This window comes from Spinacia oleracea, chromosome 2 (assembly GCF_020520425.1).
Source record: "Spinacia oleracea cultivar Varoflay chromosome 2, BTI_SOV_V1, whole genome shotgun sequence".
Classification (NCBI taxonomy): domain Eukaryota; kingdom Viridiplantae; phylum Streptophyta; class Magnoliopsida; order Caryophyllales; family Amaranthaceae; genus Spinacia; species Spinacia oleracea.
Genome location: NC_079488.1, coordinates 64507231 through 64518867, shown reverse-complemented (window position 1 = coordinate 64518867; position 11637 = coordinate 64507231). Strand labels below are relative to the sequence as shown.

The window sequence follows — 11637 nt, the reverse complement described above, 5'->3', positions numbered from 1 at the left end:
GAAATTAGTTTTTAAGTTCGTTAGATCAAAGTTGGGAGCGAAAATGTCATTTTAGCCTAAATATGACCTATAACGGCCAAAGAAGTCTCGAATGTGCATAAATAGATTGGAGTAAGTCTTGGAAAGTTAAAACTAATCATATAAAACATTTAATATGTTTAAAATGAGTCCTAAGGTTCTTTATTTCATATTTGGGAGCAAAAAAGCCTCATTTTAGCCTAATATGACCTATAACGACCAAACAAGCCTTATAGCAATTCAAAAATTGAAGAGACCATAAAGGAAGCAAAGGTTGTTACCAGGATGGCAGGTTTCCCTGTAACTAGTAGTTCAGTACAAGTCATCGATCCAGCCCTAGAAACAATAAGATCTGCAGCTCCATATCCCATGTCCATAGAACGCAAAAACCTTATAAAAAACGAAAATTATGTTCAGATCATGTACGGGAAAAAAAGAACAATCAGATGGACTTTACTGATCCTAAAGATGATAGTAAAAGTTTTGAGACACACACGCAAGCATATATATATATATATATATATATATATATATATATATATATATATATATATATATATATATATATATATATATATATATATATATATATATATATATATATATATCTGAAACAGACAAAAGAGGTTTACGGATAATGATTTCGTGTTCAAAATCAACACAAAAAGTCAAGTACAAAATTGACAGTTGAAGCAGGCCTGTAAACCAAAGAAAAGATTTGGATCAACAACATTGACTTCCAGGAACAGAATTGGGTACTGAATAAAAGATAAAACATATACTCCCTTCATTCTATAACATAGGGGATTATCACACATTTTGATGAGGCCCATGTGATAAGGAGAGGAAGGGTGACAACTGACAACCACAAACCCCAAAAGGAATGTGACAATCATTTCATTTCAAAACAGCTAAAAAGGCCATTGTTAAAATTAATCAAGTATTCAAGAGCTGAGGGAATAAACTTGCTTCTGGGATAGGTTATTCTCTAGTCACCACTTATTAGTTATTATATGAATTTCTTTACAGGATAAAAGGTAATTGGAACACGAGCAAAGATGCTCTAACCTAACGTAACAATGACTTATTATCTATGGTGAAGATAGGACACTTGTGGTACAGCAGTGCCAAAATATCCTCTCCAAGGAACCAAAATCTTATGCATTTGGTGTACAAGCTTGGCATGTAGCCTGCGGATTTATCTTGACAAATTGTAATTTGTAAATCAACATAGGCTAGGATTATCTATAGTTATATGAAGCAATTGAAGAGGAGTAAAACTACTCAGCTAGTTAGCAACTTAGTACAGTATGACAATAGCTTTCTCATAAATAAACATCAATGGAACATTGGAACAGCTATAATGGTGAGTTAAAATGGAATGGGAATCGAAAACTCACGGTGCCAATACCAATCGAGGATGGTTTCGAACAAGGCTCTCCATCTCATTGAATGATTCAACACCAGTCTCCCAAATTATATGCAAATTTGGCCGCTGCTCCAACATCTGAAAATAAATATTGAATAGAGCAATGTTCATAGAATTAGCCCCAAAGGATCCCCCAAGCACCAGCAGCACCACCGCCTCCGATTCTGATACCTTAGCCAACCTAGGGAAAAAATACGTCCTTGCCACGGCTTTTGACACAAACTTCTTTATTAACAACCTAACCGGATTCCCACTCACCACAATCTTCTTCTTTTCAGTAGGAAACCGGTCAACAGATGAATTATAAGCTACCAAAAAAAATCAAACCCTAACAATCAATATCGGAAAAAAATGTATTAATTAACACAAAAAATAAGAATAATTTATGTAATCAAACCCTAAAAATACGAAATTGGGGGAAAAATCAAGAATTGACTGAAAGCAAACCCTAAAAATACGAAATTAGGGAAAAATAAACACATAAAGTTGGAAAACTATACCTCCTCAAACAGATTCGCGCAAGAGAGAGTAAGAGATCGAAATACTTGGGACTGTGACGGCGAGAACAGAACGCGATGGGGGAGATGAGGCGAGAACACAGACCCACCGGCGAAGACAGCGACGCAGGGCCGAGCAACGCCTGAGTTCGACGGCTGCTGAGTTCGACGGCGGCTGAGTTCGACGGCTGAGTTCGAAGGCCAGATGCTTGGAGAGAAGGAGTTGAGAGAGCACTGGAAAATAAAATTTTGAGATATTTTGTTAAGTGAAAAAGCTATTGACGAAATAACGTTATTGCAGCAAAAAATTTTGAAACGCGGACTTGTTGCAGGGGGCAATAACATGTACGCTGCGATAAAGTCGGGTTGTTGCTGCGGGCTTTTATTTTGTACGCTGCAACAAACACATTTGCTGCGAACATTTAAAATGTACGCTGCGATAACCCTTTAAAGGGTTTGACCCGCGTTGACCGACTGGTTGTTGAAGCGTATTTATACATGTACGCTGCAACAAGGGGGCTGCAACAGGGGTTTTTTCTACTAGTGACTGCAACTACTACTGCTACTACTATTGTATACTATTCCACAAGCAAGTCCAAAAATCCATTTCATATACAGACCAGACATCAAGTGTTAAGTAATTTAAGATTGAAGATATTCTAAACATTATTTAGAAACAGAATGCCCAAGCTATGGATTTGGAGCACTCTAGCTAGCTTCTAAAATTACAAGAGTGCCCTGCATTATGCATAAAGAAAATGACAAAATATTTTTCGATGGTAAAAAACTACTGCCCGTTCATAGATAATAATTCCAGAATTCAGTATATAATTGCGAGATGAACTGTAATTTGAAAAAGACGAGCGTAAAAGAAGGCAAAGAGTAATAACTACACCTAACAAACAGAGATTATGCCGACCAAGGTCACGGTTTCTTTTAATCTTTCCATAGAAGCTGTCAGGTCTCCATGTCTCGGTGAAGAAAGGAATAGAAATTGTCTCTCCATAACGATACAACTGTAATCCACATACTCCAATTGCATTCATCACTGATGCATCGTGTACCACCTTGATATCAACTCTTATCTGCTTTCCCCGAACAACAAGATTCGTGTGTGTGGTGGCTCTGCAATCCACATTGGATTTAGGCAACAACAATCACAAATACATCTTAAGAGAACTCTTCATAAAGGAAGTAAACATGTTTACAAGAACATCACACTGGAATATACGAATTAAAGCTTACAGAAGTATTTGTTCATTCTTCAGAACACTATCCTTCTAATAACAAGCTACTCTAAAGTAAATGGGCTTTAACCTAGTCCTTGTTCAAGACATATGGCTCAAACTGTTGCCTGTGATTGGTGTCCTCAAATCAAAGAGGACTCTCTTCACATTTTGAGACAGTAAGAAAGCCAGACATGTTTGGGACCTGTATCCTCTCCATGACTCCTTTTTATCCAGCCACTTCAAACATGGCTAGCCGATCACAACACAACCCTCTCATGGAGGACATTTTTTCCACGTACCATTTGAACTATGGTTAAGGAGAAACATGGCTATCTTTTAAAAAATTCTCAAACCACCACAACTCTGTAACAAAGAAGCTTATAATCTTTCCTGAGAATTTTTCTCTTCAAAACCGCAACTTAGCCACCCTCTTCTTCCCCACCCAGCTAGCCTCCATTGGACCCCTCCTCCAATAAGTTGGTTAAAAATGAATTGTGATATTTCCTTCTCCAAGGAATCAGAAGTTGCAGGTATTGTTGGAGTCTTAGAAACAGCAACAAGCATTGAATCCTAGGCTTCCAAAAGAAATGCAAAGTGCGTTTAGTGCTCATGATGTGAACTCTTGGCTATTAGGGAAGGATTGAAAATTGCAAATCAACAAAGATGGAATAAAATTGTGGCTCATTTGGATTCTAAAGACACAATAGCTAGGATCTAGGAATTTAATGGCATCTATTATATTAATCGAAACATCATTATACAATGCAGGGCACTCACATGTGAGGTTGAACATTTCAAGCTGGAGCATGCAGGGAGGGAGTTCAACACAACAGCTGACATTTTGGCAAAACTATGCAGGACCACTAATTGTAATAGTAATATAAATACTTATGCTAATTCTAATTCTGTAGAAACTATTTTACCTAGTCACATGGTTTAGTACTGTGAGGGGGTCGAAAAACACGACGCGGCGCCTCTGGAAAGAGTATACGGCCGCACGACTTTTCCCCTCTGGACACTAGTAAAAAAACCCCTGTTGCAACCCCCTTGTTGCAGCGTACAAGTATTAATACGCTTCAACAACCAGTCGGTCAACGCGGGTCAAACCCTTTAAAGGGTTGTTGCAGCGTACAAATTAATTGCCCCCTGCAAAAGAGATTTTTGCAGCGTACATAGTAAAAGCCCCCTGCAATAGACCTTTTATTTTGCAGCGTACATGGTAAAAGCCCCCTGCAATAACATATTTGTAATTTTTTTCGCTGCAACTTTAACTCAGACCAAACATTTCTACCTCAAACCTCATGACCAATTTCGCAGCGAATATCCCACTCTCATTACTCCCTTCTTCTTCTCTCGGCTTACCCTGCGTCTCGCCGGTGGTTCTCACCAGTGGTCGTCGCCGCGTGGTCTCGCCCGTCGCCGGTGGTACTCTAGCAAGAGTCTATTTAATTTCCTCACCTCTCACCGGTGGTTCCCTGCTCGAAAAACCCCCGCAAAAGGTATTCCCTGCTCGAAAAAACAACCGGCGAAGTGATTCCCTGCTCGGAAAACTAAGCTTCTTTGCTCGGCCGGTTCGCGAACCCTGTTCTCCGTCAATCCTCGCTGCGGCAAGTAACTTTCTCCCATGTCCCTTTTTATTTTCGTTTTCAAAATTAGGGTTTGTTCATTTTTCATTTTTGCAGAGAAAGCCAAAGAAATTGTTGGCTGACAAGATTAGGAGAAAATACATACGTTTATCTCGGGTGGGTTATGATTTCTTTTGTTTTAAATGATGAAATTTTGCAAATTCTTGAATCTTGATCTTCGTATGTAATTTAAACAGAGATATATCAATTAATTTGATTTTCTTGATGAGAAAAATATTGTAATAATCCCTGATTAAGGAAATATAATTCTGTTCATGCTAGAAAAATTCACTCAAAGATAAATGTTGAACATCCGACTACCGTAAAAGTGATGTAAAATCGAATGTTTCTGGTGGTTTCATCTTGGTTAGTACCTCAAATCATGTTTTAGGCTCTTTCATTAGGCAAATGTGAAAAACTACTCCCTCCATTCTTGAATGTCAGTCCTTTTTTGAATCTAAAGCAATCCAATTTAAGTAATTTCATGTTTCATGTTTTAGGCCTTTTCATTAGCCAAATGTGACAAACTATATATTATTCTGATGAAATTAATATGCTTATTTTGAGGTGTTTTCTTACTTGGTTCATTTGGTGGAGTCACAGAGACTTCCTCCACCCTTTTGAAGGGCGCATATACCAGTAAAAAACCGTACTGTTATAGTACTCGAGACAGATACTGGAGAACAATACGAAGCCAATTATCTGCCTCAATATCGTGGACTCAGTGGTGGGTGGAAAAGGTTTGCCATAGTTCTGAAATTGGAAGGAGATACTGTTGTTTTTCAACTAGTTGAACCTGCCAAATTTAAGGTAGTTTTTGATAAAACTTTGTTATCTTTAGTTTGCATTTATTTTCTTCTTGGTCCTGCACATTGAAGTGTTCTTTAATACTAGTATATGTTATTGTTCATGGACTGACTGATATAAGGATAAGGGTAAATGTTAGGATTCTGCTTTACTTCGGGGGAATTCAATTGATCAAGTTTATATTTTGAAATCAGCCATACTTTGATACGTTAAAACAAAAATTGATATGTTTCAGCTAGGCCAGGCTTACTATTATCTGTCATTTTTTATTCCTTGCAGAATTCTTTATGGTCATCTAATAGTTCTATTCCACTTTCAAGTAATTATATGAATACAAATGATTTCGTGCAGTGGGTTATAGATGTGGATGTTAGCATATTGTTGTTAAGGGGTAGACCGAAGCTTGAAAATAGTGGCCAAACAATCCAACGCAACTTTTATTCTTAACTTTGAGTGAATATGCATTCCTAACTTAAGCGTAACTGACAACATCGAGGGTTGTTGATTGAGCGAAAAGTCTTTTCAATTCCTAATTTTTATCCGTCCCAAACACATGTCTTAGCATAAACATCTGAACCACCTTTCAGCTAGCTGCACTTTGATTTAGCGTTTGAGGTATTGTCGTATTTATGCCTTTCCAAAGTTTCAGCTTTCATAATACTAGTCCCATAGTCTGGCTAGTATTATTATTTTCAGTTTTTCAAGGTCTTGTAGTGATCACTGATTCACTGCAAACTGGATATTGATTATTTATATACTGTATTAGATGAACTGCAGTTTCATGTTCGAGAGGGGTTCAAATCACTCTCTGAATAGTGGTTCCACACTTCCAACTCTCCTATGTAGTACTTATGCAATATATGCCGAGAAGCTACCTCTAGGATAGGTCTTTCTAGTAGTATGTTACAATGGTGTATTGGTGACCGGAATTATAAAATTATAATTGCTTCCACTAGAGCATTGATAGTCCTAGGAAACTACGTTGAGCAGCTTGGTATTGTGCGTACCGTAGAGACCCAGATGAATACAACGTTTCCTGGTATCTAGCAATCACTTTCTTTTTGGTTTAGATACTTGTGCTGCTGTCTCCTATATTCTCTGATAAATTGACGGGTTTTTTCCTTTGAGAGACTTGAGTTTTAGACCCTCATCCCCTGTAACTAAAAGCTGAAATGAGTCCAGTTTTGAGATTGAAAAATGCGCTTGACTATGTAAGAGATGCAGATGATGGAGCAAGTCTTTTTTGGAAAAAGTATAATTGGTGTTCAGTGTAAGTTAGAGAAGAACCAGAGTGATGGCCAGGGACTCAGTTACAAGCCAAGCCCAGAATTTGTCTTCCGGACTCTTGCCTTTATGGGTTTTGTTTGAGATGAGAGGAGGGTGGACATACTAATTTCAATCTATTTACGCACATCTAAGGCTCATGCCACAAACTTTTATGTTAAAAGGAATTTCATGGATAAAACCGTTCCACTGTTTTTTTTCCTGTTAAAGTTAAAAAAAATCAGACAACTGTTGATTTGATATTCCTCTGTACTCTAGTTCTGTTGTGATAAATTCACTTCTCCAACTCTTTGTTTGTGTAAATGTAGTCTGACATATCTTCCCGTGCCTCTACTTACTATGTGATCTATTCTATCTTCTTGTATCTGTCCACAGTCTACCTCTTCTAGAATCAAATCACTAAACTAGTTGAAGCTGAGGATAAAAGCTGCTAATGAAGCTGAGGCGGCTTGCCAACGGCGTCTCTCTGTTGCTGAGGCTGAAATAGCTGATTTAAGATCCAAATTGGATACTACTGAAAGGTTTGGACTTGGTTGAGTTTACTTCAGGCCTTGGTTATTTTGTGCTTTTGGATTCACTTTTAAATACTAGGAGCTAGGCAATTGTTTTATAGAGGTATGGTAGGCAAGCACTTTTCGTAAAGGTATTCCATTGTATGTTTATTTTGTTTGAAGAAAGGGTTTTGTATCAGTAAACTAAACTTGTATGCTCTTGCTGGGCAGGGAAAACTGACCCAGAAAACTACACCCCAGTCATAATGCCATCAGGGTCTCACCCCCCCCCTCCCCGCCCACCCCACCCCCCCCACTCCCACACACACACACACACATGTAGATTTGGTCCAACTCATCATCCAATTCTTACTCGAACCACTTCTATTTGCTTTATTTGAGTCACTTCTTCCACAAAGCTTTTGATTTCCCAACATTGCATCATTAGTTGACAAGTGATCGTTGCGAGGATTAGAAGCTTCGATAGACATTGTGTACTTTATAGTAGTTTTTAACAATGTTAACTAGCTTGGGTATAGGTGATAGGTATCTGTATATGTTTTATGTGGCTCATTAGTTTGGATTTATCACTAGTTAGGGTGGAGTTGTGGGAACATGACAATTCAAGAATTAAGTATTTATAAAGAGTTATAACAACCTGTAAGTCTGTAACTTATTTTGTTCAGAAAATAGGACCCAAATTTCAATCTTATAAACAGGTTTGCTGTCAAATGTTTTGTGAAGCTGTTGAGATCCACATATATGAATATCCCTTATACCTAAGAAGTGACAGGGAGAGAGGGATCACCCTCTTAATGGTTGTTTGAATAACATATTCGCTCCATGTATGTAGATCACCAAATGTATTAACTTCTATGCAGCATGGAAGGCAAGCATTCGTTTCTGTGCCTAGCACTTTTCCTGTGCCTGGAGAAGAACTGATGTTTTGATGATTGTAAGAGGGGCAAGGAGAAGCTTGTTTGTGATGCTGCTCAAGTACTGCTTTATTTCGGAGTTGAACAAATCATCTATGTTTCTGAAATGACGCACTGCTAAATAAAGGTTTTTCTTCTTAACTATACCACTTCAAAGCACTATTTGTAATGCTTTCGTGTCCTGTTTCTCTTATTGAGTTGTTCAAATGAAGGCGAGATTTCTTTTCAGAGTTTCTGATTCAAGAACATTCTAGCTCTTATTCTCAAACACCTAATACAACTTAAGATTTAGAAATGTTTCACGATAATACATTTGAGCTTAATAGAAGTACGTATCAACATAATTAAGAGACTATATTCTGAAATAGATAGTTGCTCTTATGTCTCTTGTGTCCGTACTGCTCATAAGCACTATTTATAGACGAACAAAAAAGTGAAAAACAATATGAAGCTATTAAAGTGAAGTACATAACTCAAACATATGAGATAACTAGATCATAGGACATGCACCGATATCATAGATGGAGTTGTTCTGGTTCATGTTTAGAGGTGGACAGTTGGTCATCTTTCATAATATTAGCCAATTCATAAGTTATAACCTGATTTGGCCCGTGAAATTTGAATAAACTTGCTGCAAATATGTACTTTGTCCGGCTAATATTTGTCCCCAAATTCTGAATGTTTTCATGTTTACATGTTATATCCTTCGGTTTAAATGAACCACATTATTAAAATTTGGAGATTTTGGACTTGAGGATGCTGCAAGTTAGAGACTAATGCAATAATATTTGCTGAAATCAAGTCCTAGAACATGGTTAATATACGGTAACAAGTGGAGTGTTTCCTACTTTCCTTGTTGGTCCTTAATAGATACAAAGTACGGAGTAATAAACACTACTTGCTATTATGATCAATCCTCAAAGGGTTTACTTTACAATAAACCTTAATTTATATGGACCGATACAACATGGAGTCAGGCCAATATCTCCAAACCATCATCAAACTATGAAAAATAAACTGAAACTTCATGAAAAACAATAATAAAGCACAAAACTTCATCATCTTAGTCTTTAGTTACTCATTTATAAACAACTCATATTTTGGCTAAAATGATATTTTCGTCCCCAACTTGAACTAAAGAATCTAATGACTCATTTCAAACTTATTACATGATAAATGTGCTTAGTTTTAAGTTTCCAAGACTCTTTGCAATGTATTTATGCACATTTAAGGCTCATTGGGTCGTTATAGGCTATATTTAGGCTCAAATGACATTTTTGCTCCGAACATTGAACTAAAGAATCTAATGACTCATTTTAAACCTTTTACATGATTAATATGCATAGTTTTAACTTTCTAAGACTCATTTCAATCTATTTATTCACATTTAAGGCTTATTGGGTCGTTATAGGTCATATTAAGGCTAAAATGAAGCATTTTCGCTCCCAATTTTGAACTAAAGAACCTAAGGACTCATTTTATACTTATTACATGTTTAATATGAATAGTTTAACTTTCTAACACTCATTCCAATCTACTTATGCAAATTTAAGGCTTGTTTGGTCGTTATAGGTCATATTAGGCTAAAATGAGGCTTTTTTGCTCCCAAATATGAAATAAAGAACCTTAGGACTCATTTTAAACATATTAAATGTTTTATATGATTAGTTTTAACTTTCCAAGACTTAATCCAATCTATTTATGCACATTCGAGACTTCTTTGGCCGTTATAGGTCATATTTAGGCTAAAATGACATTTTCGCTCCCAACTTTGATCTAACGAACTTAAAAACTAATTTCAAACTTATTACATGATTCATATGATTATTTTTAACTTTTCAAGACTCAATCCGATCTATTATATATGCACATTTGAGACTTGTTTGGTCGTTATAGGTCATATTTAGGCTAAAATGAGACATTTTCGCTCCTAACCTTGAACTAAAGAACCTAAAGACTCATTTCAATCTATTTATGCACATTTAAGGCTCATTGGGTCGTTATAGTTCATATTTAGACTAAAATGACATTTAATCTAATGCTCCATCAATTTTTTGTTTTTGTAAGGTCTATACTCCGAGGACTGCGCCTTATGCTAGTGAGGAAATTGATGTGGTTCGTGAGCAATGGGCGAAGTTTTTTACCACCAAGTATTTATTATTGACCTGAGGGCGCTTGATCGTGTTGGTTTAGATGTTATAGAACAATCTTTTATGTTAAAATGTATGCGTACGTTGAAATTGGAACGTAAATATATTTAAATGTATCAGTATGTGCACTTTTGGTTTTGGGATATATACAAAACTCCAGTTGTTGTTTTTATATTTGTTATACAGGTTGCGTTATTCTATTATTGTTTTGACAGGTTTCTATATTTAGTGCAAGGCACTCTAGGTATCCCTAAACAAAATTAGAATTTTCCTGCCAAAAGTGATTTTTTGCAGCGTACAAATATGTTGTACGCTGCAACAAGGGAAAAAAATTTCGCAAAAATTCAGACTTGTTGCAGCGTACAAATAAATGTACGCTGCAAAAAATTGAGTAATTCAGACTTGTTGCAGCGTACAAATAAATGTACGCTGCAAAAAGTTGAGTCTGTTGCAGCGGGCTTTTATATGTACGCTGCAACAAGTCCAAAATTTTGCCAATTTTTTGGCACTTGTTGCAGCGTACATCTAAAAGCCCGCTGCAACAAATCACTTTTTGCAGCGAACTTGTACGCTGCAACAAGTTCAGACTTGTTGCAGGCCCCCCAGTTGCAGCATACGATGTACGCTGCAACAGGGGTCTAAAAGCCCGCTGCAATAAGGGTTTTTTCTACTAGTGGGATGTGGCAAGCATATTAAGTAAATAGGAACTGAATGTGGGCATTAGCCTCTTTTTACTAGTCTATAGGAGTCGCCATTCAGTTTTAAGAAACTGACAAAACCCGGTTATCGTGATATGCCTGGAGTGCAAACATATTTGACTCACAACGACCATAGGTTCCCTTGTGATCCCTGATGTGGACATAGCTCAACGTACATCCAGCGGAGTAGATATTTAGAGTTCGGGGGACGTTTACTAATACGGGGAGTGCCCAACATTAGCTCACGCGACACATTCCTTACTAGTTCAATTGTGATGATGATGGGACATGCGTGATGCTACATTACTACTCTTGATTGATTTTAATGCACATATATTACTAAATAGATGTCAAAACGCTGAATTAGATTGATTTAAGGTGCTTAACAATGAACCGGTTTGTCCGAGTATTATCTGATTTATGCGTGAACACTATAACAGATAAAAGTTAGCAAATTTATATGGCGAGGAAAGC

General features: G+C 36.9%; 1 protein-coding gene and 1 long non-coding RNA gene across 4 annotated transcripts; one reads left to right on the top strand and one right to left on the bottom strand.

Annotated features, from left to right (window-relative positions):
- Positions 1-233: 233 nt before the first annotated feature.
- LOC130467901 (uncharacterized) lies at positions 234-1763 on the bottom strand. The gene is made up of 2 exons (XM_056836902.1): positions 1419-1763; positions 234-408 (listed from the first exon to the last, which is right to left on the bottom strand). The coding sequence occupies exons 1-2, from the start codon at positions 1556-1558 to the stop codon at positions 249-251; spliced, it is 300 nt and encodes a 99-aa protein (XP_056692880.1). The 5' UTR covers positions 1559-1763; the 3' UTR covers positions 234-248.
- A 2450-nt stretch (positions 1764-4213) lies between these two features.
- Positions 4214-10586, top strand: LOC130467900 (uncharacterized). 3 transcript variants are annotated; one of them, XR_008927918.1, is made up of 6 exons: positions 4223-4784; positions 4856-4915; positions 5402-5608; positions 7265-7410; positions 8262-8442; positions 10383-10586. It is a non-coding gene; the product is annotated as an uncharacterized lncRNA (long non-coding RNA). The 3 variants fall into 3 exon arrangements; XR_008927916.1 differs by having other exon boundaries at positions 4214-4784; positions 4856-5608; XR_008927917.1 differs by lacking the exon at positions 4223-4784 and having other exon boundaries at positions 4816-4915.
- Positions 10587-11637: the final 1051 nt, after the last annotated feature.

Bases quoted from the DNA above. Each gene is read 5' to 3' on its own strand.
- LOC130467901 (XM_056836902.1), bottom strand. From the start codon at position 1,558: ATGAACATTGCTCTATTCAATATTTATTTTCAGATGTTGGAGCAGCGG. The intron at 409-1,418 runs GTGAGTTTTCGA...GTTTTTTATAAG, and splicing joins CCTCGATTGGTATTGGCACC to GTTTTTGCGTTCTATGGACA.